General features: G+C 33.1%; 2 protein-coding genes across 4 annotated transcripts in view; one reads left to right on the top strand and one right to left on the bottom strand.

Annotated features, from left to right (window-relative positions):
* SYCP3 (synaptonemal complex protein 3) overlaps nt 1–7,003 on the top strand; it is an 11,111-nt gene extending 4,108 nt beyond the window's left edge. The window contains exons 5-9 of the mRNA XM_008579687.1: nt 198–315; nt 1,186–1,285; nt 4,081–4,179; nt 6,418–6,522; nt 6,650–7,003. Coding sequence (XP_008577909.1) covers nt 198–315; nt 1,186–1,285; nt 4,081–4,179; nt 6,418–6,522; nt 6,650–6,703 — 476 coding nt within the window. The 3' untranslated portion in view covers nt 6,704–7,003. The remainder of the gene's footprint in view (nt 1–197; nt 316–1,185; nt 1,286–4,080; nt 4,180–6,417; nt 6,523–6,649) is intronic.
* The window catches only part of CHPT1 (choline phosphotransferase 1), a 41,591-nt gene continuing 20,346 nt past the window's right edge, over nt 6,559–27,803 (bottom strand). The window contains exons 2-9 of one of the 3 annotated variants that reach the window (XM_008579688.1): nt 25,602–25,749; nt 25,180–25,321; nt 17,904–17,988; nt 15,148–15,279; nt 12,693–12,851; nt 12,144–12,269; nt 9,431–9,635; nt 6,559–6,729 (exon numbers count right to left, since the gene is read on the bottom strand). In XM_008579688.1, coding sequence (XP_008577910.1) covers nt 9,504–9,635; nt 12,144–12,269; nt 12,693–12,851; nt 15,148–15,279; nt 17,904–17,988; nt 25,180–25,321; nt 25,602–25,749 — 924 coding nt within the window. In that variant the 3' untranslated portion in view covers nt 6,559–6,729; nt 9,431–9,503. Of the gene's footprint in view, nt 6,730–9,430; nt 9,636–11,816; nt 11,869–12,143; nt 12,270–12,692; nt 12,852–15,147; nt 15,280–17,903; nt 17,989–25,179; nt 25,322–25,601; nt 25,750–27,803 lie in introns of those variants that run through there. The other 2 variants (XM_008579689.1, XM_008579690.1) reach the window with 2 other exon arrangements.

Genomic DNA, 27,803 nt, shown 5'->3' with positions numbered 1-27,803 from the left:
CCCCCCCGGTTTTTTTTTGTGTGTGTGTGTGTATGTGGGTGAATTAATTTGTTTTTAAAATTATGCCTATTTTTAAATTTAATTTTAATTGTCTTTCTGATATTGTTGAACCAACTTTACCCATATTTACTTGAATAATGGGGACAAAATAATTCTCTTCAACATTAAATTTTACTTAATATCTGTTTTCAATATAGTTGACATTAACAAGGCTCTTTATGCCAAGAGAAAAAGACTGGAAATGTACACCAAGGCATCTCTCAAAACCAGTAACCAGAAAATTGGACATGTTTGGAAAACACAACAAGAGCAAAGGTAAGGTTGTTGGTTTTTTTAGAGCCACAAATATTGGTATCATTTCTTAGTATTCACTGGTGCAAATTACTTATGAAAAATACTGTCATCTTCTGTATTTATTGGGGTCTGTATTGAAAATATATTTGGCTTGGTTTTTCTCTTAGCAAGTAAGTTCTTTAGTCATAACCTCTTTCCTTCATAGAATTGAAATATATTTCCTGGAAATCAATAAAGATTACTTTTTTCTCCTTTTAAATAACAATTGAGGGTTTTTTAAATTATAAAAGTAATTTTTTGTTCATTCTAGAAATACAATAGTTGAATAAAAGGTAAATTTCATAGAAACCATTAGTCTTCTGCTAGTTAATTACATTCAGCAGTGGAGAAAAGGGTCAATCTTACATTGTAAATAATTTGTATATTTTAGCTTACTTGAGTTAACTCAAGTAAGCTAACTCAAGTAGAGTTAACTATTCTTTTGTGCAATATCTTTGTTGTGCCAAAATGGGGGAAAAATTAAGTGAAATATTTCTATTCAGAAATCTTATATGATAAATGTAATAACTTCATTTAATCTGTCATATCAGTATAAAAAATAAACTGCTTGGAGATAAGATGAATTTTTCTGGAAAATTCATATATACCATAAAACTTACTTAGTTTTCAAGAGCTAAAGCATGTGAGAGGAATTTCCTGTTAACTTGTTAGGAAAAATACTTGTGGAATCAGCATAAGTCATAATTTTACTTCTTGGTTTCTTGTCAGAAGATTTAAGCTGCTATTATTTCCTTCTTTTTTATTTGTATAAATATGTCAACTCAATTTATCTGGAATGTTTTTCTTCATATTGGTATGAAATATGACACTATTCATTACTACATTTTACAGGCAGAAGCTTAACGAAGAATATTCTCAGCAGTTTCTGACTTTGTTTCAGCAGTGGGAAATGGATGTGCATAAAGCTGAGGAACAAGAAGAAAAACTAACTGTTGGTATCGTGATTGGCTTTATAACTAACCTGTTATAACCACATCTCAAGTAGGAATGGAGTAGCCTTTTCTTAGACCCATGGAACTAACCCAGGTTCCATTACCCATTGCTGGCTATGTGTTTTAGTCCTGTTGAACTGTAAACACAGACGTATAGGCACATACTATACTCATAAAAGTCATTGGTCTTTCATATAGCACTTGCTTCATATAGTGATTGGGATTCTTGCATTTCCAAGTGACAGAAATTTGTCAAAGTACAAAAGAAGGATTATTGGTTTATATAAAATAAGTTGAGGGTAGTTTAGCTTTAGGCACAGCTGGATAGAGATATGGAAGGGTTGCTCATGTAGTGTCATCTCAGGTCTGTTACCAATTCCCAGTAAGCTCAATGTAGTAAGCAAGATAGTTCTTGCAATCCTAGACTTACTACAAGTTTAGTAACCTCAGTAGACCAAGACAATCTTTCTCAATAGCTCTGGCAGAAAATTCTCTGGAGGAATATCACTGATCTAGACTGTATTATTTGCCCATTCCTGAATCAATCATTGTACAGTTGGCCCTCCGTATCCGAGGGTTCCACACTGTGGATTCAACAAACTCTTGATCAAAAATATTTGAAAGGAAATACAACAATAAAAAATAATACTGATAAAAACTATACAGTGTAACAACTATTTATGTAGGATTTACATTGTATTAGGTGTTATAAGTAATCTAGAGATGATTTAAAGTATATGGAAGGATGTGCATAGGTTATATGCAAATACGGCACCATTTTATATAAGGACTTGAACGTCCTTGGGTCTTTGGTATCTGTGGGAAGCCCTGGACCCAGTCTTCCCATGGATACCAAGGGATGACTGATTTACTCTTAATGGCTAGGCTTGTGTTACCTGCCATCCATATGGGAAGTGGAAGTCAGCCCCACTTGTATGTTGTCTAACTGCATTTAACTACCTTTTTATTTCATCCTTTCATTGTTTGTAATTACCAAACATTTCTTACCTAAGAGCTGAGGTAATGTTCTTATCAAATAATTTTGGGTTCAGATAATAAAAAACTCAGCTCAGTTTTGAAAATGTTAAATTTGAGATGCACATGAAACATCCAAAGAGATATGTTGACTAGACCACTGGTATGAGACTCTGGAGTTCAGGAGACAGAGATGGGCTGAAGATAGAGGTTGAGAATTCTCAGCATAAAAACAGTATTTAAGCAATGAAGACTGGATGAGATCACCAAGGGAGTGTTTGTAAGTGTAATAGAGTAGTCTAGGAACAGAGCCCTAAAGAATTTCAATATTTAGAATTCCAGATGAGGAACTAGAAAAGGAGACTGAAAAAAGGGGCGTGACAGGTAGAAAGACCACACTAGGCCAAGTGAAGAAAGCCTTTTAAGAAGGAAAGAAGATTAACTCTATAATACGCTGCTTAAAGGACAAATGAGGTGGATTTGGACATGAGGAGGTAGTTGTCCTGGACCAGAATGATTTCGGTGGAAAAGTGAGTGTGAAAGTCTGATTGAAATGAGAATAACAAAGAATAGGAGAGAAGGAAATGGGGGTTGTAGCCTGAGGAGAAAAGGAGTCGTGTTTTTTGTTTTTTTAAACATTGGAGAAATAGCATGCTTGTATGTTGATAGGAATAATATGGAAGGAAAAATTAAAGATAATGGAAAGGGGGGACAATTGCTGAATTCTTGAGAATGTACAGAGCATGTGAAAAAGTTAGCTTTAGCAAAGAACAAGGATAGTTCATCCTTAGAAACAGGAGAGAAGGTATATAGATGTAGGTGGATGGTAGATATGGTGATGGAAGACTCAAAAGTTCTCTTTGGATTGCTTCTAATTATTAATGAAATAAGGTTATCAGATGGTGGAAAAGGTCTTGCCTCCAGGCAGAGTAGCCGGAGAGTTGGATTTTCCAGGGTTAGGGTTTAGCCAAGCACGTGTGACGGAATAAGAAGGGGGTGTATATACAAAGGAGTAATAGTAATGATTAACCGTAGAATTTAAGCCAGGAAAGAGGAAAGTGAGAACATAGGGGTAGGGATGATGGTGAAAAGTAGGTAGAATGAATGGATTTTAGATCCTGGTAAATTATAGAACTGTAGTATGAAAGAGAGTAAGCTAGAACAGTAAGGAGATAGTAGTCAAATACTATCAGCTATATATGGAGAAACAGTATTCATATATATACTATATGTGGAGAAACAATATTCATATATATAATGGTTAGAGGCTGGACTCTAGAAATATACTCTTCAGGATCAAATTCTGGTTTAAGCAATTGCTAGCTGTGAAACCATGGACAAATTATTTACCTTTATACCTCAGTTTCCTCATTTATGAAAGGGGAATAATGAGTACCTATCTCATAGAAAGTTTGCCATTATTAATACTATGTAGAGGTTAGTTATTGGTAATGATAAAATCTAGAATATGAGTATGTAGTAAATTGGCTAAAGTTGGGTAGAGGACAAATTTATTGAGGAATAGGTCAAGGAACTGAAAGACCACAATTATTGGAAGGATTATCTCTGTGGATATTAAAATCACCAAGAATTAAGACATATGGAATATTGTTAAGATTTCCTACTCAGTGACTGGTAGTACTATTATGTTCTTGCATATTAGTGGTGAACACAAATTATCTAAACTTAGTCATTACAGTTGTTAAAACAAATTAAAAGTATTGATTTTAAAACTATTTTAAGTTTAATGTAGATTTTTTTTTGCTAATTTTAAAATTTTATTCAAATTGTTATTATAGTTTTTCTTTTATATTTGTAGAGTATATTTCGCCAGCAACAAAAGATTTTTCAACAATATAGACTTGTTCAGAGCCAGAGACTGAAAACAATCAAACAATTGTATGAGCAGTTCATAAAGGTCTGTTGTATATGGTAACACAATACATTTTTATAAAACATAATGTATTTATGGAAGTAGAAAATGACTTTTTTCTTTCAAAGTCTGTGGGAAAAACATTTTGCTTATACATTTAAAATTCTTAACTGCTTTCCATTTTGAATTCAGTGTTTCTGATTTAACTTAACTGATAAATGTATCTTTAATTTAGGATTCTAAATTAGGCTCTAATGGTTTTGTGGGAATTATTCAAAACAGGAAATGATAAATTGGGAATTTTACCTAGAAATATACTTATTGTGCATAAAATCCGTAATTTATTAACACTTTAATCACAGTTCTCTGTTTAACTGAAAATAGAAAGTCTATATAATAATTTCTAAGTTGTCTCTTATTTGTCTTTGTATCTCCAGTGTTTGTTAAATAGAAAGTATCCAATTGAAATTATTGAATATTTCTTTTGCTTTCAAATGTATTATAGAAGAATTTTATGGTACATTTGCTTTTAAAATTATTACAGTGACCCCAAATGACTTTAAATGCCGACCTTAAGAGAGAGCCCAGACATGTAATAGAAAGCTGAGGATTAAAAATTTGTGGATTGATAATTATCTACTGACACACATATTAGCATGTGGCCTGTGACACTGACCTCTTGTTCATGCAGAAATATGCTTGCTTTTTTATTAACTATTCATAGGAGCTCAGTGGAATATTGCATATACTTTTTTTTGATGGGGGGGTTCTTTTAGATATTCTTATTCAAATGCATGTTAAAATATCATTCATCCAGAGGAATTGGGATGTTCTGAGTAAACTACTAAAATAGTTTTAAAATTAATATTTTTAAGGAACTTTAAAATAATGTATATGAACACAAAGTTATTTTTAAAAGTTAACAAATGGTTCTCGGGGAGCATTAGAAATCAGAGGAGCATTAAAAGTGTTTCCAACTACAGAACTTGGTTTGCTCTAATGCTCCCTGAAAACCATTTGTTAATTGCTGTGAAGGTCTGATAAAGTACTAGAAAAGATTTCTTTTAAATGTTATCTCTAAATGTTACCACTTAGGATAAGAACTGCAGTATAATCTTTGACTCCTCCACCTCCTTTATACTTCACATCCAGTTATTACTAGGCTCTGTAATTTTTACCTCTAATGATTCTTTATTTCTTTTTAATTCCCACTTGCTACTGCCCTAGTTCAGGATCTCATCATTCTTTGCTTGTACTGTTAAAACTTTTAACTGATTTCTCTCTTCTCCAATCCATCCTTCATAGGTCTGAATATATCTCTTCTAAAATATATCTTTCAGAAATACAGCTCTTCCCTCCTGAAAACTGTCAGTAGCTTCTCATTCTAAATTCTTAGGTATTCAAGATCCTGTCATGACATGACCTTCTTTTTAAGCTTTATTTACTACATTCGTCCAATACTTCCACCCCTCCACATAAAATTGCATTCTGTGAACTCACTATATACTTCCATGCTTTTGCTCTTCCCCTAGAATACTTTTTACTCTTTTTTAATTTGTTGAAATCTTATTCTTTTGTCAACTAAATTGGAATTAATCCCCATTTTCCAGTACATAGCCACAGTAAGTTGGGTTTCTATTTCTACTGTAAAGTTTTTGTGTAATTTTTGTTTATATGTTTCTTCTCACTGGAATAAGGGAACAGTCATGTGTTATTATTTTTTAATTTCTCCACAGCACTTAACATAGTACTTTTTACATAGTAGGCACTAGGATAACTATTTGTTGAATGGACAGTAAAGATTTAAAACGTAATTTTTGTTTTTCATAACTTGATGAAAGAGGTCATAATATATATCATTTTATTCCTTCTAGTGAATTCATGTCACGTTGATTATTAGTTGTAATAAGTAGATTATTACCTGATGTATGGAAAGCTTATTAGAAATTTTCAAAATTATGGTATTTATTGACATGGGACTTCCAGTCTTTTTCTTTTTTTAATGCCATCTTGAGCTTAACAGTTCATTAATCCATAGTTTTGAGCAAAGGATACAACTGTTATACCTACCATAATAATACTTGATTCATGTCTGACATGTTTTGTTCCTTGATAGTAGGTATTTTGGTCTTCATGTATTACTCAGAATATTTTTTATTTGGAATAAATAATAAGAATTATTTGAATATTAAAATGTTCTTATTTTTGAAAATTAATTGTACAGGTTTAGAACCTGAGATGAAAAGTGGTGGTTTGTAACTGAACTACACTTTTGTGTTTTAGAGCATGGAGGATTTGGAGAAGAATCATGATAATCTACTTACTGGTGCACAAAATGAACTTAAAAAAGAAATGGCTATGTTGCAAAAACAAATTATGATGGAAACCGTGAGTTATTATATTTTAAATTGAAAATAATAAGGATTAATATAAGCACTGAAGTATTTTATTTGCTGAAATATTTATAACACTTTAAAAATTAAACAAATGTTTAATATCTCGTTTCATGAAACAGCAGCAGCAAGAGATGGCGAGTGTTCGAAAGTCTCTTCAATCCATGTTATTCTGATGACTCTTTGAAGAAAGAACTTGAACCTAAATAGTATAACAATTATAACATTAGCTAAGAGGCATGTAAATCATTAGAATGGTTTTGAAATTCTAGTTTACATTATAACATTTTTAATCATTAGCTTGTTTCATTGCTAGAACCTTCTTTCTGTTAACTTCCAAATAAAATCTAAACAGTTATGTGAACAGCAGCTATTTCAAATTTATGTATCAACCTTTCAGCTCTTTAGTAGTAAGAGTGAATTTTTCTCTCTAACGCTGTCAATTAACATTCAGCAATAAAGATGATTTAATTTTAGGCTTGGCTTCAGTGTATCTGTATCAGTCCCAAAATGTAAGAAATCACAAATATAGAAGATTACATTGTTCGTAAATTAAAAAAAACACAAAATCTATTTTACCTGTACATTCTTTCCTATATACTTATTAAGTCACTGAGCCAATTCTAATGAAAATAAAAATTCCAAAGAAAATGTACTGATTTTTAAAATTTATTAAAAGGAATTTAAGTTTGTGTTTTAGAGTAAATTAAACTGCTAAAATAATTAATACAAGTGAAAAAGATATGTAAATATATATAACTGATACATAAATATTACTTAAGACATGGATTTGTGAATATGTCATTTCCACGGAGATTTCAAAATGTCATTTAATTGGACTTGGTTTGCAATTAAATGACACATGCTCTTTGCAGTAAGAGTATATCGTTAACATACCTAATTACTTACGGTTTAAGTACATCACATCTGTCTTTAAAGATAAATTACCTAGAATGTTTCTTCAATATTAATATTCAGAAAACATATGGAAGTTTGATTTTACATTCATTTCCAAGCTTGAACAGTTAATTTTTATACCTTGTCTTTTGAAGTATGTATTTTTATGTATGAAAATAACACTTGAAACACTTGATTTAATTGATATTAAATTGTTCCACATTTATTTGAAATAAGTCAGTTAAACTTACTATTTTTTGAGGGGTTTTTTTTACTGTTTTTTTACTATTATTTTTTTTTACTACTATTAATTTTTTTACTATTATTTTTTACTGTTTTTTTAGTATTTTGCTGAAATTCCTTTCAATGAATCATTCAAAACAAAATACGAAATAAGTCAGTTAAACTTACTATTTTTTGAGGGGTTTTTTTTACTGTTTTTTTACTATTAATTTTTTTTACTATTATTAATTTTTTTACTATTATTTTTTACTGTTTTTTTAGTATTTTGCTGAAATTCCTTTCAATGAATCATTCAAAACAAAATATGCCCATTAGGAGGAGAGGAGCAATTTTCTCCTTAGATTCTAATTTTTACCTCTATAACCAACACTTATCTTAGTTTTAAGATTTCCAAGTTTTTAAAAACTAGTCCATACAGATTCTGTTTTTCCAACTATGATAACTTACACAGGAAGAAATCAGCCTCCATGAAGAGGACAGTTGAGCTTTCTAAATTGTTGAACTTACTTTGTAAATGATTTTCCCTTGAAACTAAAGTATATGTTGGAATATAAATCTTAAGTACTATTCCAAACTCTAAGAAGATCCTTACTTGAGAAGTTTTACCAATAGTTACAGAGGCAAAATAAGTACTCCAGAGTGTTTTCTGTGTACTTAACTCACATAAATATATATTTTTTCCTTTTAAGGAATATCAACTTCCACTGTTTTTTTCAATGTCTTTTTTTTGCTTAGGATAGATATAGTATATGTTCATTACTCCTTTATTTTTCTTATTATTTCATTATGTGGCATATGGTCTACAGAACTGTTGTATAAAATTAAAGAGAGTCAGATGGGAGTCTAAAAAATTGGATCCCCAAAGATCTTTGTGAAGTTCTAGTATTTGTAATGAGCAATCTAAATACATTTTGATATGGAATGATAAGAATCAGTACCTAATATGCTTAATGGTTGAATAACTAATACTTATTTTATCCCTTTATCACCCCAGATGAGTCAATGTGTACTTGAAGTAACTTTGGTTGATATTCTAAAGGGAAGATATTTTTACTGTGTTTATATGTTATTAATTTTCTTACATGTTAACTGTTTCAGCTACTGTTTTATTTTTTATAAAAGGGAGCATTTAATGTCCACTTTTTGTGACAATGAAATTTTATCTCAGAACATCAAGGAACAAGTCACTCTCAATGTAAGGATTCTTATGTATGAACTGGTACAAGTTCCTTTTACTAAATGTGGCTTATAAAAAATTCCTGTAGCCATTTTAAATTCTAGTTGGCATACTAAAGCAAAAACTTCCTTTGTACCATAATAACGAACATACCTCTTTTGAAAAATGGCTAGTATTAAAAAAAAAATTACAGTATTATAAGCCATATGCTTATATAGTATTACGAGTTCACATTTCAATTTTTAGCAATCAAAGTAAGCATTACCACCAAAATGGCTAAAATCCTTCAAGTTCTGAATTTTTATGTAATCCTTTGGCACTGAAAACGCAAAGTGTCTGATAAGTATTTCTCAGAGACAGAGATTACTATTTAGAACTACATGGGTTCACATTCTTATATTCAAGATTAAAATTTCTTTCTTTAGTCTTGTTTCTAATTAATTTACAGATTTTATTACTCTGATAATACCTGTGATGAAAAATGTTGATGATACACAATGAAGGCTTCATAACTGAAAGAGACATATGGAATCTGCAGGATTTATGTTTTATATTCAAATATAACCTTATTTGATAGTATACTAGCCTCCTGCATAAGGGGATTTCCTTCACTCATAGGTTCCCCTAACTGCTTCTCCTCTTTTCCTTGGGCTATTTAGTCAGTCAATATACTTGTGAACCTGTTCAGGTGCTTGATGACATGAAATCTTGAAGATATTTAGATGAAAGTGTCTTGAAATTTGCAGGCACAAAGCACTAAAGTATATCATCATATCAAATGAAGAAATGACCTTTAGAAGCAAAGAAGAAAACATAAAATGTATTATGGTCTATCTTTTCTGAAGTAGCTATTTTTTGTTTCCCCCCAAATCTCAAACTTTAACCTGAAATTCTTCACCAAAAATATTACCTTTACTTTAATATATTTCATATTTGGACCTCACCATAGTCCTCTGGAATATGCAGGTTATTTTGCAATTTTAGAAGGGGTTATCAGTTATTATCTTATAATGAACTCATTCCATCAGATACATTTCCTATTCCTTTGGGGTTAGTTGTAAGAAGGTAAAAGATCTCGAAAAGACACCATAGTTGAGGGGAGGCATATATAATGGGTCTTCAAGAAGTTCATGGGAAAAAAAAAAGTTCATGGAAAGATTCATATTTTAACTCTATTCCATGAACTTTTTTTAAAGTACCCTTGTACAAAATTGTGTTGTATACAAAATTAAGGAGGAAGGCCTCTCTATGGAGACTGTGCCCAGAGACCACAGTAAAATGCTTTTCTTCAGAAAATCGGGCTGGCCTGGTGGCGCACTGCTACAGTGCAGCGCTCCCACCGAGGGTTCGGATCCCACATACAGACCGGTTCCCGTTCACTGGCTGAACGAGGTGAGGGCGCAACACCGAGGGTTGCAATCCTGTTGCTGGTCCCGGCCTGGTATGGGCGCAACACTGAGGGTTGTGATCCATTGCCAGTCACGAAAAAAGACAAAAAGGAAAAAAAAAAAAAAAAGAAAATGAAGCCCAGGAGAAAAAGGAGCCTCCATCTTTGGAGAGAGAATTCTCGCTCATGAAGGAAAAATCTCTATTCATTTATTTGGAAGGCTCCATCAGGCCCTTTTCTCTCTGAAACAGGCAGCTTTTCTCTAGGGATGCCATAGGGCACATATGTTTTGTTTGGCCTACATTGTGTGTTGTTTTCTTTTTAATTGTCATCTTAATAGTGTTCTAAAGAAAAATTAACTTCCTCGGTTCACCAGTCTCCATCAGTGGTGTAAACCAGTTCAACTACTCATTACAAAATAGGTGATTGACTTTTAAACATCTGATATTTTAATTATGTTAAGCAATTTTATTTGGTAATACATACCTAAATCCACTAAAAGAAAACATACATTGAGTTTTCAGAAATTTTGAATAATCACCTCCTATTTCTTAAATTTGGATTGTTTTAGAGCCTTAAAAATATGTATAGTAGATAGCAATTAAAGGCAATTATTCTGATTTTCAAACACTTTTTAGAATGTTGCCTGAAAACTTTCATTGTCCAACCTCAAAGGATTAAGAATTACATCTCACCACCATAGGAAGAATGGAAGACTTGAATGGAGTATGAAAAAATATCAAGTTATTAATTTACTTCAGAAAAAGTACACTATACAACCTAGTGAAGGATCATCAGATGTACCCCAGTCAGGGGTCCAGTGGTCCGTGCACAGAACACATAGATTTTCTAAATACCTAAGTCTAACATATGGTAAAATTATTTGAATTATCAAAAGTTTCACTGCAGGGTTATTTATTTTTTTTTTTTTTTAAGCACACTTCGATATGTTTATCACTAACAATTTGGTAAAGGCCAGTGAGGTCTAGAGATAGGGAAAAATATAGCAAAACTATTCAAAACCACCATTACTGAAGACCAACCATAAAGATATATCTCAATAATATAAAAATTTAATAATGCTTCATTTACCCAATTATGTAATTGAAGTGTTATCAGTAATAATTTCTAATCATTTTGAATAGAAATATATGTATTATCCACATCCCTTTCTTAAACAGGGTATAATCAATGAGAATTTAACCTTTGCTTGATGACCAAGTTGTCATTATTAATACAATTTATGCGCTGTCCTCAAGGGCCATACAGACTATAGGGTTGCTTACTTCTAGCATAAAATGGTCTCAGAATCCTGTACTTAGTACTGTCTGTTCTGTTGTTTTCTCAATATTTGCTGACAGTTTTTTTGGTTGTTGAGTTTTTTTTGTTTTTTTTTTTGGTAGCCGGCTAGTAAGGGGCTCCAAATCCTTGACCTTGTTATAAAACCCAGCTATAGCCAACTGAACTAACCGGCCAGCCCTAGCTGACAGTTCTTGATGCAATAACTGCATCACTTTGCTAGCACTAACCCCATCTAATTTGCCTGTTACCTGATGTAAGCTGGGAATAATTTTAATAAACTTACTTAAGTTAGAAAGTCCTTTGGGCAGAGTGAAGTGGTTTTTGACATCTTTGTACTGAATTTTTGGGGGAGAAAGATACAGTTATTTTTAGGTACACTTGCATTTCCAAGGATCTAGACTGTTGGAAGCCTGACCTCCAAATATGTTGGCCATTTCTACACACAATATAAAATGATCCACAGCTTAAAAGAAGTAATTTTAAATATTCAGAAACATTTACTATATGGACTAGACATTGAGGCTACTGCTATCTCACTGAAATGATTCTTAAGCATAGTGTGATCTAACATTTGTTAAAAAATGAAAAGCATAAAGCAGAAAGTACTTACCATTGCTATCCATAGAACAATATATTCATCTACAAAATTATTAAAATACTGGTCTAAAAACAAAAGACCTGGCCCAAAAAAGACAGTGTCTTGAAGATACAGTTCACTTTTGGTCATGTGAGCTATCTATAAAAAAGTAAACAAAATAATTTCACTATTAAATTTTAAATATTTAAGCTTTTATTTTCAGGTCAGAATTAATTATAACTTTAATTCACCATTAAGACAAAGGGACCATTTAATCTCACATTTGATATGGGGATACTTATTTAAGCCTTCTCAAATTCATGACTGGGGAGTTTATTAAAGTTCCCAATGTTTAAATTCTTTGATATCAGAAAGGTGTAATTGATCATTACAGCTAAACAAATAATTGAAAGAACTGAATATAACATTAACACATGTTGTACTTGGAGCATAAACTGCTAATCATTTATTGTGATGCTGTCACCACAAAAGAAAACCTATGCTTGGTATGAAATAATTTGCAGCTTTGTGTTTGAAGACTAAATACATTATTTGTACATGAATCATAGAAGAATTTCTTACCACTAATTTTTGTGTGACTTTAGCAAAGACACACCCAAACATCAGGGTATAAAGGCAAGGGTGCTTTTCAAACATATTAGTTGCTGACTTTTTATAAATCATTACTGCCAGTATAATAATTAGTCCTATGTGGAGTCCAGGTGACAAGACACTGGTGCCCTAAGAGACAAAGCAGAAAATCAGTATCATATTTTAACGCTGCATTTATTACAATGCAAATATTTTCTGAGCATCCGTTTTGTGATGAATTAGAGACCTAAAGAAGAGGATGATACAGCATATGGTCTAAAGAAGTATACAAACCTTAGCTGTGTTTTTCAAACTTTCACAGAACCCTAGGGTTACACAGACAATACAGTGACATGGATGTTTGACTCCAATTTTATGCACACATACATGCTTTAAACTAATAACCAGCTAAAAATTAATGCAATTTATTCTATGTCAACTTTTACTATGCTGAAGGCCATCAACAATTGGATTGCCAAATTAACATATTTTTGTGGAGATACTGAAATAAAGCTTATCCTGCCAGTTCTACAAAGTATCTTAATCACTGATTAGGAAGAGTATAATTCTGCCCTGGTTTACCTCTATACCAATACCGTCTCCCTTGCCCCCCCCCCATCCCTTTCTGCATTCAGACTGCAAATGTCCTCTTATATAAAATTGTACAATCCAGGCCATTACGTTTTTATCTTTGTGAATCAGGATTCTCTCAGCACTGATTATCCTAAAGAAAATACTGAAATAAATTGGGTATTAAGGTTTAAAAAAATCTATAACCACCAATTTAAATGTGCTTGTTAAAACAGCCTTGCTCTTGTTTATATTTATGTCTTAAGTTAGAACTTACTACAAAATTACAGTAATAATATAAATACTAAAAAATTATGTACGCAATAAAACTGCTATATAGTAATAAATTATAAAAATTTAGACTAATAGCAATTTATCTGTTTATACACTATGGTTCTTAGCAGATTTGCTAAGGCTAAAAAATTATGTACGCAATAAAACTGCTATATAGTAATAAATTATAAAAATTTAGACTAACAGCAATTTATCTGTTTATACACTATGGTTCTTAGCAGATTTGCTAAGGAAGTTAGAATACCACCAGTTTAAGAGTTTGAAATCATCCACTTTCTAGCTTATATTTGATTTCTTTAGTCATCCTTCAAGCATTTAATAATCAATTATTTCTTAGTAAGATATTCTCTAAAGTGGACATTGATCCTTACTAAATCTTATTTTACCATCCATGTTCAAGCAACGTATATTCCCAAGCACCTATGCACAGTACTGTTCTGAATTCAACTAACAAAACACTTCGAGAAATAATTTTTCCAAATATATCAGAACTTATATGTCTAAATTAATTTTATGCTTTGCTTTTGAATTAGTGTATAAAATGTGTTCATAAAGATTGATAACTTATGAATTATGGGGACTACTTTGGAATTGTCTTAAGAGCCAATTTACAAGTTATTTAAGAGAATGAAAATTTGGGTTTTTTTGTTGTTGTTGTTTTGTCTTTTACCAAAAGTGCTGTATCTCCTGTTTACTACTACTCTTATTTGTTAGACCTGGCTCCAAATGGCTTTTAATTGTTCCCCTAAATCAAATCCACCCTTAAAGCTTAGAAATTTTGAACTGTAGAACCAAAGAAATTAGAATGGGTTATAACATAAAGCAATCCTAAAATAGGCATTCTAACAATGTTTTAATAAAAGATGGCACCACTAGAGTAAGTACTTATCTTCCTATGTTCAACTACCTTGAAGATGACAATAGACTTTTTAAGAACGTAGGTGTTATATTTGTTAAAAAACTTGGCAGGAATTCAACTCTTTCCCACTTAAAAGTATTGAAGAAGTTTTAAAAAAACAAATATGAATAAATACAAAAATTATAGCATGAGCGAGATGTAAGGAACACAAACACAAGGTATATCCTCTCAACTTAAGATTTAAAATTTTACATTTTAAAATATTAGAATAGTTCTTTTAAGTATATTTCAGTGAAATTTCAATAAAATTTACTTCATGAGTAATAACTTGCCTCATATGTGAAATCACTGATCTCAGGCAGCTTTCCTGCCATTCAGTCAGGAACTCATTTCCTACCTTTCTTCCTCTCCTCTTTTAGTTCAAGGCACAAAATGCAAGAAAGCAAAAGGCAACTCTTAATTACGTACATTAACCTAACAGTGGATGACTAAGTGAAATAGAAAGGCCTACACAGAGTAAGCCTGTAGAAAAAGGAAAAGTACTTTTATCATAAGTCTAAACTTTAAAAAATGCTTTTGTACTATGCCTAACACGAATTTTTAAAGATACTTAGTTTCCTTCCCCATTCTTGAACTTTGGCATATTTTTAGGTTTTTTTTTATAGCTGGTGATAAGAATATCTATCAGAATAATACTGAGTGATGATGAAATTAATGCCTTACTGCTATAGTGGATCCATTCTTGCCAACGCCACCATGGAGGATAACATGGAAATAATTTGAACAGGAAAATATTGCTCCACCTACTATTCCAAGAACTGGAAAGATCTTCAATTTTATTTCTAAGATGGGTATCTTTAGGGGTAGAGGAAAGAAACAAATTATTAAAAAAAAGACAGAATTTCTTTTCCTATTAAATAGTAAAGAAACATTATAATATGGCCCTGTACAATAAGCTATATCCTTTTTCTTGCAATCAAACCTTAACTTCTGGAATGTAGCCCAAAGTGGTAACTTTTTCTGACATTCATTAAGTGGTAACTTTAATGGCCCTATACAATAAGCTATCCTTTTTCTTGTAATCAAACCTTAACTTTTGGAATGTAGCCTGAAGTGGTAACTTTTTTTGACATTCATTAAGTGAAAAATGAGTCCACCAAATCAGCTTAGTCTATGTACATAACTGTAATTAAAACTTAATCTCACAAGCCTTCACCTGACTTATATATGAAAAAGGATAGTTCATTTGAATTTGGTAGCCTCTAAAAGGCAGCATGTATAGGAAAGGCAGACACCATGGTCTGCATCATAAGTATGACAAATATGATTGTGTACATGCAAAAAATTTGTGTAGTTAATATTCCAGGATTAAATCTCTAGCAATATATTTACCTGTTAGTCAATTGCTGTTCAAGAAAACTTCCAAAGGCAGCAAAGGATTTAAAAAACAGTAACAATGAATTTGCCAGAAGCTGTAGGCTTTTGTGTTTTGAAAATAGACTTTGAAATATTGCACCAAAATTTGTGGAAACTACAGGTTAACAATTAAATTTAGAAAACCTACATCAAAAATAAGTATCCTTGTTGGTAAGAATAAGCAGATATGTTTTCTTCTTGCCGAAATATTGAATGAAACAATTTTAAGATTCAATTCCAAATTTAAGTCAGTCATAACTGACTAAATGACTGAAGTTGCCTAACTGTTTCTAGGTCCACATTCATCTTCTTTTAGGTACTTACTAACTGAACAACTACCATAAAACACACATAACATCCCTGTGGTGTACTGAGTGGACCTACAGTAGCATATCTTTGATTCTACTGTTTGTTCTTACATGATGAGAGGGAATATGAATGTCTAATGGAATGTACCACTACTTAAAAATACGCTCAAAGTCTGTTTCTGAGCCTGCTGATATGAATGGTAATTGGCAATTCTGATACTAAAAGCCACAGGGAAATAATTTACTATTTTTTTTAATTGATTATGCATATTAGAACAGTTTTAGGTTCATGGCAAAATTGAGTGGAAAGTACAAAGAATTCCCATATACCTCCTGTCTCCACCCCTTCCCTATGCACAACCTCCCCCACTATCAACATCCCACACCAGGATGGTACTTTTGTTACAACTGATGAATTTACATTGATACTTTATTATCACCCAAAGTTCACAGTTTACATTAGGGTTCAATCTTGGCGTTATACATTCTATCTGTTATGACAAATATATAATGACATGTATCCACCATTGTATACAAAATAATTTCACTACCCTAAAAATCCTCTGTGCTCCACCTGTTCATCTTTCCCTCCCCCATCCCCTGACAACCACATAGTTTTGCCTTTTCCAGAAAGGCACTAAATAATATTTCCTTGACTGGATATACCATAATTTATCCATTCACCTACTGAAGAACATCTTGGTTGCTTCCAAGTTTGGGCAATATGAATAAAGCTGCTATCAACATTGGTGTGCAGGTTTTTGTGTGGACAAATGAGTATTCAGTTCATTTGGGTAAATATCAAGGAGTAAGACTGCTGGATCATATATGGTTAAGAGTAGGTTTAGTTTTGTATCTCTTAATATTTTTACCAGCTGTATATAATTTAGTGATTACAAACATATAGTCTGGAATCAGTCTTCTTAATTCCTAGCTCCACTACTTACTTCCCGTGTGTCCTTGGACAAATTACTTAATCATTCTAAGATTTATTTATAAAACAGAATAATGATAGTATCTATTTCATAGGATTGTTCTGATGAGCAGATGAAACTAATGGTAAAATGTTTAGGAACATAGTAAGTGTTGAGTGAATGTTAGTTACTGGCTATTGATATTATCCGTATTATTATTCTTAACACTATAAGCATAAAGTTGAATCAGTTAGCCAGTGCTGTGGACTTAGGTTGTGGCGACAGAATAATTTATTTATTCATAAATTTTCTTCCTCTGCAAAGCTTGGATTTATGACAGTGGCCTCCTAAGAGGCAATTTTTATCAAAATACTGAGGTCACCAACCAAACAGAAAACCAGAACACTCCTTAATATGGGCATCTTCACCTCAAAGTAAATTATAAAATTGCAAATTAGCCACTTTTCTTTCCTTAATAGAGGGACTGGTTTCAAATGAAAAATATTTTACTGGATTTATTTTTTAAATATTAATTTTATGAGATAAATTTTGACCTGGAAAAGTTAATTCCAGTGTGTATGTGTGTGCATGTATGTGTGTGTGTATTTTGTAGTAGGGAAATGGGGTCATGTTCTTATATATGGTAATATATTCACGCATAGGAGAAAATGTCAAAACAAGGTATATAGGATAACAACATTACAAAATGAAGGAAAAAGGTTAAGAAGTGGAATGAATATTAAATATGATGCCGAAGATTTTTGAAGAAAATTAACAATGCAATATTTTTTCCTAAATATTTTATAAGTACTTAAATATAAGTTTAAATATTCAGATTTACCATATAGTCCCACACTGTTGAACCTCCAAATGCAGACAATGCAAAGACAATCACCAAAGCTATCTGAACTTCAGTTACATCCACTCTAAAGAGGAAGGACAGAATGGATAAGGTGTGTGTTAACAAAATTTCTGAATATAGAGGTTAATCATATTTTAAATACCAAAGATGTAAAAATCTCTGTAGGCCTCGTTTATTTTTACCTTTACTTCCATCACTGAATTACCAACTTATTACATTGTTAAGTGAAAAAGGCTACAGGATAACATGTGCTCACATGTAGGTAAACTTTAGTATATGCAGAGGGAAAAAACTTGTATAGAATATATCAAGTTGTTAATAGTTATCACTGAGATTACAGAAGACTTATTTTCTACTTTATGTACTTCTATAAAGTTGGAATTTTTTTTACAATTGTCTATTACTCTTGTAAATTACAAAAAAAAATACAGTAATATAAAAACAACCATATGATCTAAGGCAAATTCTTAAACACCCCTAAGTCAATTTCACTTAAAAAGTACGGAAAATTCCAACAGCCTTCTTTATTAAATTGCTAATAGTCACTATAATTTATTGGTTTCCACAGACATTTTTTTTCACCTAATATATAAACATGTTTAAATTTCTCTCAAAAAACCACTAACCAACCAACATCAGTCCCTTTATTCTGCACACTCCTGAAGCTACATGAACAGGCTGATTAAAAATTAGTCTACATTTGAAATTTCTTCCTCTCTTCATATTTGCTGCTTAACCCATTGTAGTCTGACTTTTGGCCCCATTATCCTGCTAAAATTGTTTAAGGTAAACAGTGACTTTCAATTTGTAAAATCGAAGGGATACATTTCAGTAATAACCTTGCATAATTTCTTTGTGATATTTAAGACGCTGATCATTCTCTCTTTCATGACATGCTTCACTATGTTTTCTTTTTTTTTTTTTGATGGGTAAGGGGATCGTCTGCACCACGCTCAGCCAGTGAGCGCACCGGCCATCCCTATATAGGATCCGAACCCGCGGCCTCAGCGCTACCAGCGCCGCGCTCTCCCGAGTGAGCCTCAGCACCGGCCCTGCTATGTTTTTATTTATTTCATGCTCTCTCCTAATTTTCCTAACTTGCTGAAGCTCTTCTCAGGCTCCTTCCTAGAATTATTCTTCCCTAATATATTAAATGCTGTCTCCAGAATTCCATCTGGAATTTTATATTCTGTGAACAATTTTACTTATACTTAAGACTACCATCTATATGCTGATGGCCTCTAAATCCATATCTCCCATCTACATATTTTTTCCTGAGCTCCAGATTTTTATATCTGTCTACCAACTTTACATCTCCACTTGGATCCCCCAGAGTCTTTAAATGCTAGAGGAACACATATTACTTTTGCAAATATAAGAAATGTAGGGATTAGATGATAAAATAAAACCAAATATGGAAGAAAAGACTTCTAGACTGAGTTATTTTCGGTGGCACTTAAAAGGAAAAGGTGAACTGAACTTTAGCCCACAAATAGGAATAATGACACCAAGTATTTGTAAGATCAGTCAGTGTCATGCAAACCAAGGCCTTCAGGCTACCTGGAGAAATAGTCAAGTTAGTTGAAGAAGGTAAACTTAATATAATGTTTGGTACTTCGTGGAGGAAAAGAGGGAAATGTACAAACATTTACTGAGCATCTGTTATGTGTCTTATGAGCAATTAATTATTCCTGTTTTTTAGAGAGGGAAATTAAAATGATTTTTCAATGCCTGTATTGGAACAACTGAATTTTACTATAGGAAAATGACTTCAGAGCCAACATCTTTTTACTACAGTTATGACTCATTATCACTGTGCATTCTTTTTCCAGTAACTGATAGAATTACATTGTTATCCATCATTTTTACAGGGTATGATTAGTGACCAGAAGCAACTAGGAAAGCAGATAGGGATTATGGAACAAACTTTCTCTAGGTGAAACTAAATGACATGTAAGGAAAATTGAGCTAGGAACCTGGTTTCACATATGCATCATTCATACCACAGATTTTAAATTATATTTGTAGTTTTATTCTCCCTCTGTGCCTTTCAAGGATAAACTAAATAGATTACAATTCTTGACTCTGGATAAAAGAAAGCTGAAAGGATCTTATAAAAATCTATTAGTTATGAAGTTTATGGGAAGAAAAGGTTGGAATCACTCACCAAACCCTCAAATATCTGAACTATTAAAGAGACAGTTGAAGCTTGAAAGATAATCAGACAAACAATAGGATATTCTGTATAACAATTCATAAACCCAGAGAACTCACTAACGGGTCCAAGTTTTTAAAAACTGGATCCAAAAAGGCTTTAAAAATGCAGGAAGGGGCCGGCCCGGTGGCGCACTGGATAGTGCGCCGCTTGGGAAGCGCGGTGGCGCTCCCACCCGAGGGTTCGGATCCCACATACAGACCGGTTCTCGCTCACTGGCTGAGCGAGGCGCGGGAGCAACACCGAGGGTTGCGATCCCGTTGCCGGTCCCCGGTCCGGTACGGGGGCAACACTGAGGGTTGCGATCCGTTGCCGGACACGGAAAAAGACAAAAGACAAAAAAAAAAAAAAAATGCAGGAAGGATGAATATTGGGGATATTAACTCCCCAGGCTGTTATCATGGAGGGCAATCTGTAACAGTGCTATTCAATATGTGGTACAGAGTTTGTTACCAGTCCACAATGAGATAAGTACAGAAATTGAGAGTAGCATTAGAAACTTTTATGGCAATTTTGACAGAGTAATATTGTATGTATCTAATCAAATGAAATAATGGGGACTGTATTTTGTAAGTCTATTTTTAATTTTTTAATTGCATGTTATTAGTCCAAGATGAATGGGGGGAGAGGAACTGATACACAGTTTGTGAAATGGATCTAATACCATATGGAAATTCTCATGTTTTTGAAAGAAAGGAAAATTAACACTGAGCCTAAATATTCACATGTAAATAACAAAATACCACATAATACGAGTTAACCTGGACTTGAACTTACAATACTTGATTTAGATTTAAAAAATTAAGTTTTAAGCATTGTTTGCTCTATTAATTACATAAGACCCTTGACACTATACCACATAATACGAGTTAACCTGGACTTGAACTTACAATACTTGATTTAGATTTAAAAAACTAAGTTTTAAGCATTGTTTGCTCTATTAATTACATAAGACCCTTGACACTTGTGAGCAAATATACTGTAAATAAGACATGCCTTCTCTCACATGACAAGCATTAGTACAGGGACAGATTTTAACTGTAAATTTTTCTACTAACCGTGCTAAGAAAAATACTAACATATCACTGATAAACTAAATTTACATTAACTACATAAACTGCATTACATCAACTAACAGTTGAAAATTATAATTAAAAATAGTTACTAATATTTTATGGTTTAAATGATGTAATTCAAGATAACAAATTTGTATCTGTACTGAAATCTACATATTATTTAAGAGATAAAACATGACAATTAAAATATGCATAAGTAAAATAGAATAGTATTTCTGTTCTATGAAACGGTATAGAATGGTATTTTTATGTTCATAAGGAAAATAGAATAATACTTAAATAGCCACTCTTCCGTCCCGCTTACTTCTTCATACAATTAGGAGAGGCAATCTGCCATGGACCCTGAGCATTCCTTCATGTTCTTGCTAGATGTGCCAAGAATGAAAGATCCTGAATACTCTTTTCTCAGTCATTTCTGAGGATTATGTATGCACTGAGCAACTTTCAAGGATGAGGTTACATCTCCCCCAGACAAAGAGCAGGCTTGCTTCCACTTGCTCAAAATTGGACAGATTCCTCAGTGTTCCTCCCCCATAATGCAACCCACTGCATGTGCAGGCATTCATGTAGGCCCACCTGTATGGTCCCCATAGGTGGGGTGGAGGGGGATGGGAACCTGGCATAAACATGAACTGGCTACTGCTTTTGCAGTTGTCCTCTGCCTCTGACCCAGAAGCTTTGTGTCTTTTGCCAGCATCAATGAAACAACAGTCTTGCTTGGTAGTTTGTAAGTGGGGTAAAATCCCAGACCCTTTACAGTTCTTGAGACAAAGCACATATCATCATCTAATGTATTATATGCAGTGTCTACCTATTTAGCTTGTTTTTATTGTGTTTCCCATATTAGAATGTAAGCTCTATGGGGGCAGGGATTTTGTCTGTTTTGTTTACTCTTATCATCTTAGCATTTAGAACAGGACCTGGCATGTAATGGATGCTCAATAAACATTTGTACAAATATTGCAAAAACACTCAAATTCCTTGTATAAATATTGCATCAATATTCAATAAAATCACTCAATAAATTATGTTGACCTCCCATCCTCAAATTTTATCTCAGTTTCTTCTGTGTGCTTATTTCCTTATGACATCAGTTACTAACTGACTGATTAATACATAAGATATCTGGGGTTTTTTTTAGTAAGAATTACTTTTTAATGTCACTCATGAGAAAGTAAACATACAAAAGAAATTGAATTAAAATAAAAATAGCATGGAATAATAATGCTAACTTTATTATTGAGTACTTCCATGTTCAGATTCTGTATTAAGTCCTTTACATGCATTATCATTTAATCTTCACAATAATCTTTTAAGAAAATTATGACAATGATCCATTTTACAGATGAAGATACTTAAGAAAAAGAGAATAGCATATTTCTGGTCAAATAACTGATATATTGAAGCCAGAATTGATTCTACCCAGTCTGATTTCAAGTCTGTGTTTTTAACTATTATACTTAAATCAGAATCATACTAATAAATGATTTAAAGAGCTCTGAAAATTAGAAAAAAATTATGTTGCAAAAAAATAGCAATACTAGTTAAACCTAAATTTGTTAGCCCAATTATGCTGATTTGGCATGATTTTTCTTCCATCTTTTAAAAAAAACGGAAACCCATAAAAAAGGATTAAATCAAGAATGCATTCATGAAACAAATTTCCAAAGTATATTCTGAGATTGTTTCATATATCAGTATTCAAATACTATAAATACTATAAAAATTAAGCTAAAAAACTGATAGATTTTCAGAAAATCCAACCTAGACAATAGAAAATTGACACAGGCTCAGTTTGTAAGCATTTCCAGAGGGTTGGTTGATGGCCTACTTCTTGTAGTATTTGGCAGCACCATCAATCCATCCTACTTAATACCCCATGATATTTTACCCTGGCAAGGTGAAAAAACTATACTTCTTATTATAAACGCCATATTTAAATGGCTGACCTCCTAGAACATTGCAGGATCTCCTTCACTCCCGTACAGGCTTGGTACTCAATCACAATAGCCATTTCCCTAATGTTCTTACTACTCTCCTTATGCTTCTGCCTAGAATGCTCTTCCCCAATCTGTCTGGCATATTTCTATCCACAGGTGCCAGAAATATGAACTATATTCAATTATATTTTTAAATGAACAACTTAAAAAACATACTTTCCAAATCTCAACACTAATATTCATTTCAGAAAGATTTTTAATGAAATTAAGGATCAAGAGGATAGAATATTAGTCTTTAAATAATAACAATAATGACAATTAACCAGAACATTGTACTGTTATATTGCTCCAGTTTATCATAGCAAGTTCAGCAAATTAACTAAAATACATTAAACTTTGCAAAGCTGCTTTTCTATTTTAGCTTATCTTAATCTACAAATTGGTACAGATTCTTCATTTTGCATAGTTGCCTTGAATTTTTAGCTAGACTTTTTTATCCTTGGGCTCCTGACCCAGTATATAAGGAATCTGCTAAAGAGTTACATTTTCCACACAAGCTTTCCTAAACTAATTTAGCTTATAGTTACTTTCCTCTTAGGATTTCTTCTATGCTTCTGGAAACCTAAAGCAAGTCATTTTATACTTAGTATGGACTGTATTAGCAGTATCACAGAAGTATTATCTCATCTCTTTAATACAGTGTATTATGTAGTTTCTAAAACAGGGACTATATCTTGAATTTATTTTGTATCCTTACACAGCATCGATTACATTGCTGATCCCATACTACTGAGCTGCAAACATTAAGAATGTGGGATTTGACATCAAATACACTTGAGTTTTAAGCCTGGTTCTACCACTTATTGATAGTATATTAGTACTGCCTCATTTGTACAGTGGATATTGGCACTGCCTCATCTGTATAGTGGAGATAATACTGACCTTATAGACTTAATGTGAGGAATAAATGAGATAATGCATGTAAAGTACTTAGTACAGTGCCTGAAACATTCGAGTGTTCAATAGGTGGTAACCACAATTATTCCATAATTTAAGATCAATTTGAAAAACTGCCTAAAGCCTTCCCTCTGCTAAACAATCCAGTTTTGAGCTTCTCCTCTCATTCATCATTATCAGATTTTTTTCAGAGCTACTATTTTTCCTATGCAGCAATAAAGAATCAGCAGACATGGGAAACCAAAGCCAAGAAAGAGCAAATGGCAGAAAAGGATCAGGCAGAGAGGGAGCTATGTGGGAAACAGGAATAGAAATTAGTGTTCCTGCTTTGTGCACTATTTCCTGGTGCCTAAGAAAGAGCCCCAGAAACATATATCTTCTAGTATTCAGCTCTAGCATTTACAAGGTGCTTTACATCATCTCACCAATTGTCTACCACAGCCAAAAGTCTCACAATTTCCTGTTGTTGGTGACTGTTGTGACAATTTCCTGTTGTTGGTGACTGTTGTCAAGGCACATGAAGACTTGACCAAAAAGGACCTTAGATTCCATATCACATTATTTTATTAGACGAGTCAAACTCTACTTATTTAAGTACAAAATATCTTTTTTCTATATTATTCAGGTCCTTATTTTTCTTTTTCTCCTGTCTACTGTAAGCTTGGGCTAGTGAGTAAGTAGGACAAGGGGAGAATAATAAAATTATTATCAAATAATGTAACTATTTATAATGTGCAGAATACCTAAAAGACTTAAGTTATAGCACTTATGGATGCTCCAATAAATTAAAAGATAATTTAAATTACAATTACAGGGCTTGAGCTAGTGAGTAAGTAGGACAAGGGGAGAATAATAAAATTATTATCAAATAATGTAACTATTTATAATGTGCAGAATACCTAAAAGACTTAAATTAAGTTATAGCACTTATGGATGCTCCAATAAATTAAAAGATAATTTAAATTACAATTACAGCTTTGTCCCCTTACTATAAATAAATGACATAATAGATTATGAAAATGAATTCAATTATATTTTTAAATGAACAGCTTAAAAAACATACTTACTTTCCAAATCTCAACACGCCTGAAACATAAGTCTGCCAATGAGCACAATAAAACATGAACATCCCAATAAAACAGCAGAAAAACAACCAGTCAGGATGAGTTCCTAAGCGAACAGCAATTGAAGCTCCAACTGCCATAAATACTGAAAGAAACAGGTTTAAGAACCATTAAAAATTAAAAATAACTCATGAAACAATTGCCCTGCACTGTTTAGAAATACAGAGTTTTAGGGAACATAATCCTGGCACTACAATAAAGTATATTCGAAATGAATTCTTGAATGTGCTTTTCTAACACATTGTGCAAAACAGCTCCCAAAGTACACTACCCAAAAATCTGACCATTTGAACAGCTCAGTTCACTTTAATTTTTAAGCTACCAGTACAAAAAACAAAAACAAAAACCACACACTACTAATTTACCTGTGGAAAGAGAGTCACAACCATGATCAAAAAGTTCCCCTAAAGGAGAACAAGAATTTGTTCTTCTGGCTTGTTTCCCATCAATAGCATCCAGTGACTGGTAGATAAAGAGTCCCAATGCACATAAAAGGTATGTCCAGTAAGGTGCCTAAAATAAATGTAAATAATAAAGACTGTTAAGTGACAACAAGCTAGCTTCTGTTTGAAAATAGCTCAACCTAAGCCAATCAATGTATTTTCTTGCATCCACACACTTTATATCACTGCAGTGTATTATAAAGAACATTAACAACCCTCCTTCTGCAGATGATAATTAAATTGAGAAATCAAATAAACTGTTGTAAGTTATCTGGGTAGAGGATCACAGACGTCCATATTGTGAGAAGCAGAGAGTTAAGTGGCTGAGCAAGGATTAGGACTATGATCTTGATTCCTAGTCTATTTTTCTTTTAGTATAATACTATGCATATAGGGCACAGATTTGAAATTACTCCATTCAGTCTTTGCTATGAAAACAGACCTTAAAAGCAAACTGCACACCTCTGCTTCCATTCATGATAGAGTATCAGGAACTGGATTTACTCTCCCACCATATATAACCAGAAAGGCAATAAAATATGTGAAACAACAATTATCAGATATTGCAGGGAGCACAGGCCTGTGATCCCTGACAGGAAGGAAACAAATGAGGTAAGCCCCGTGATTTCTCCAGCTTACTGCCTATAGGCCATTTCCAGGCCACAGTGCAAGAATGGGAACCCAAACCAAGCCCAGTGATCTTGTGTTGAGGAGAAACATATCAGAGTTCAGGAAGGACAAGGCAGCTAGGATCTTTGAAGCAGAGTTCCAGAGAGGAGGAAGCTATGCAGAGAGAGGCATGAGCTGTAGAGGTCCACAGAAAGGTACCTCTCAGTCTTTGGGGGAGAACTGACCTGTGCCTGAAAGGCAAAACTACTAACCAACTCCAGGGAAAGAGGCACTAGAAAGCAGAAGTTCAAACAATTCTTTTTTTTTTTTTTTTTCCCTTTTTGTCTTTTTTCGTGTCCGGCAACAGATCGCAACCCTCAGTGTCGTGCCCATACCGGACAGGGACCGGCAACGGGATCGCAACCCTCGGTGCTGCGCCCACACCTCGCTCAGCCAGTGAGCGGGAACCGGTCTGTATGTGGGATCCGAACCCTCGGCGGGAGCGCCACCACGCTCTCAAGCGGCGCACTGTAGCAGTGCGCCACCGGGCCGGCCCTCAAACAATTCTTGAAGCTCACACAAGGCTGGGAATGGTTCATGTTCCCACACGGCAGAGTAGAAAGACCTCATAATACATGGGGCATTGGGTAGAGTTCTCAGAAGTGGATTTCCTTAGCAGCAGGCATTAATCAGCCCTAGACTAAAGACTTCTCTAGATAGTCCTAACAAAACCTAAAATCCGGCCTCAAAAAGCTCTAGTAAATTCCCAGTAACTTAGCTGCGGCTGCACGAAGTACATCTTAGGAAAAAAATCTAGCATCCCAAAATGTAAAATTCACAAGGTGTTGCATCCAATAAAAAATTGCCAATCATGCAAAGAAGATGGTCTACAACTGGAAGTAAAATCAGTCACTATAATCAGACCCACGAATGACAGAAATAATAGAATTAGCAGACTAGGTCATCAAAATAGTTATTATAAATATGCTCCACATGTTTGAGAAGGTAAAAGAAAACATGGAAATTATAAAGAGAAATGGAAGAAAAGACTCTATCAAGTAAAACCTCTAGAAATGAAAAATAGAATCTTTGAATTGTAAAATACACTGGGTGAGATTATTAGCATACTAGACGCTGCAGAAGAAAAGATCAATGAACTTGTAGACTACCAATGGAAACTATCCAAAAAGATCCACAGAAAGAAAAAACACTAAAAATAATTGAACTGGTCCTCAGTGACCTGTAGGACAACAAAAAGCAGTCTAGCATACATGTAACTGGAGTCTCAGAAACAGAAAAGGGAGAGGATGAGAAATGAAAAATATAAGTAGTAATAAGGGCTGAAAATCACAGAATTTGATGAATTCCATAAACCTGATATCTAAGAAGCTCAGCAAACCCCAAGCAGAATAAATATATTTATTTATTTATTTATTTATTTATTTATTTATTTATTTTATTATTTTTTTTTTTTGTCTTTTTCCATGTCCGGCAACGGATCGCAACCCTCAGTGT

This window comes from Galeopterus variegatus, unplaced genomic scaffold, assembly GCF_000696425.1.
Source record: "Galeopterus variegatus unplaced genomic scaffold, G_variegatus-3.0.2 Scaffold1942, whole genome shotgun sequence".
NCBI lineage: Eukaryota > Metazoa > Chordata > Mammalia > Dermoptera > Cynocephalidae > Galeopterus > Galeopterus variegatus.
Note: the sequence above shows the minus strand (reverse complement) of the source record. Positions and strands in the feature narration are given on the sequence as shown.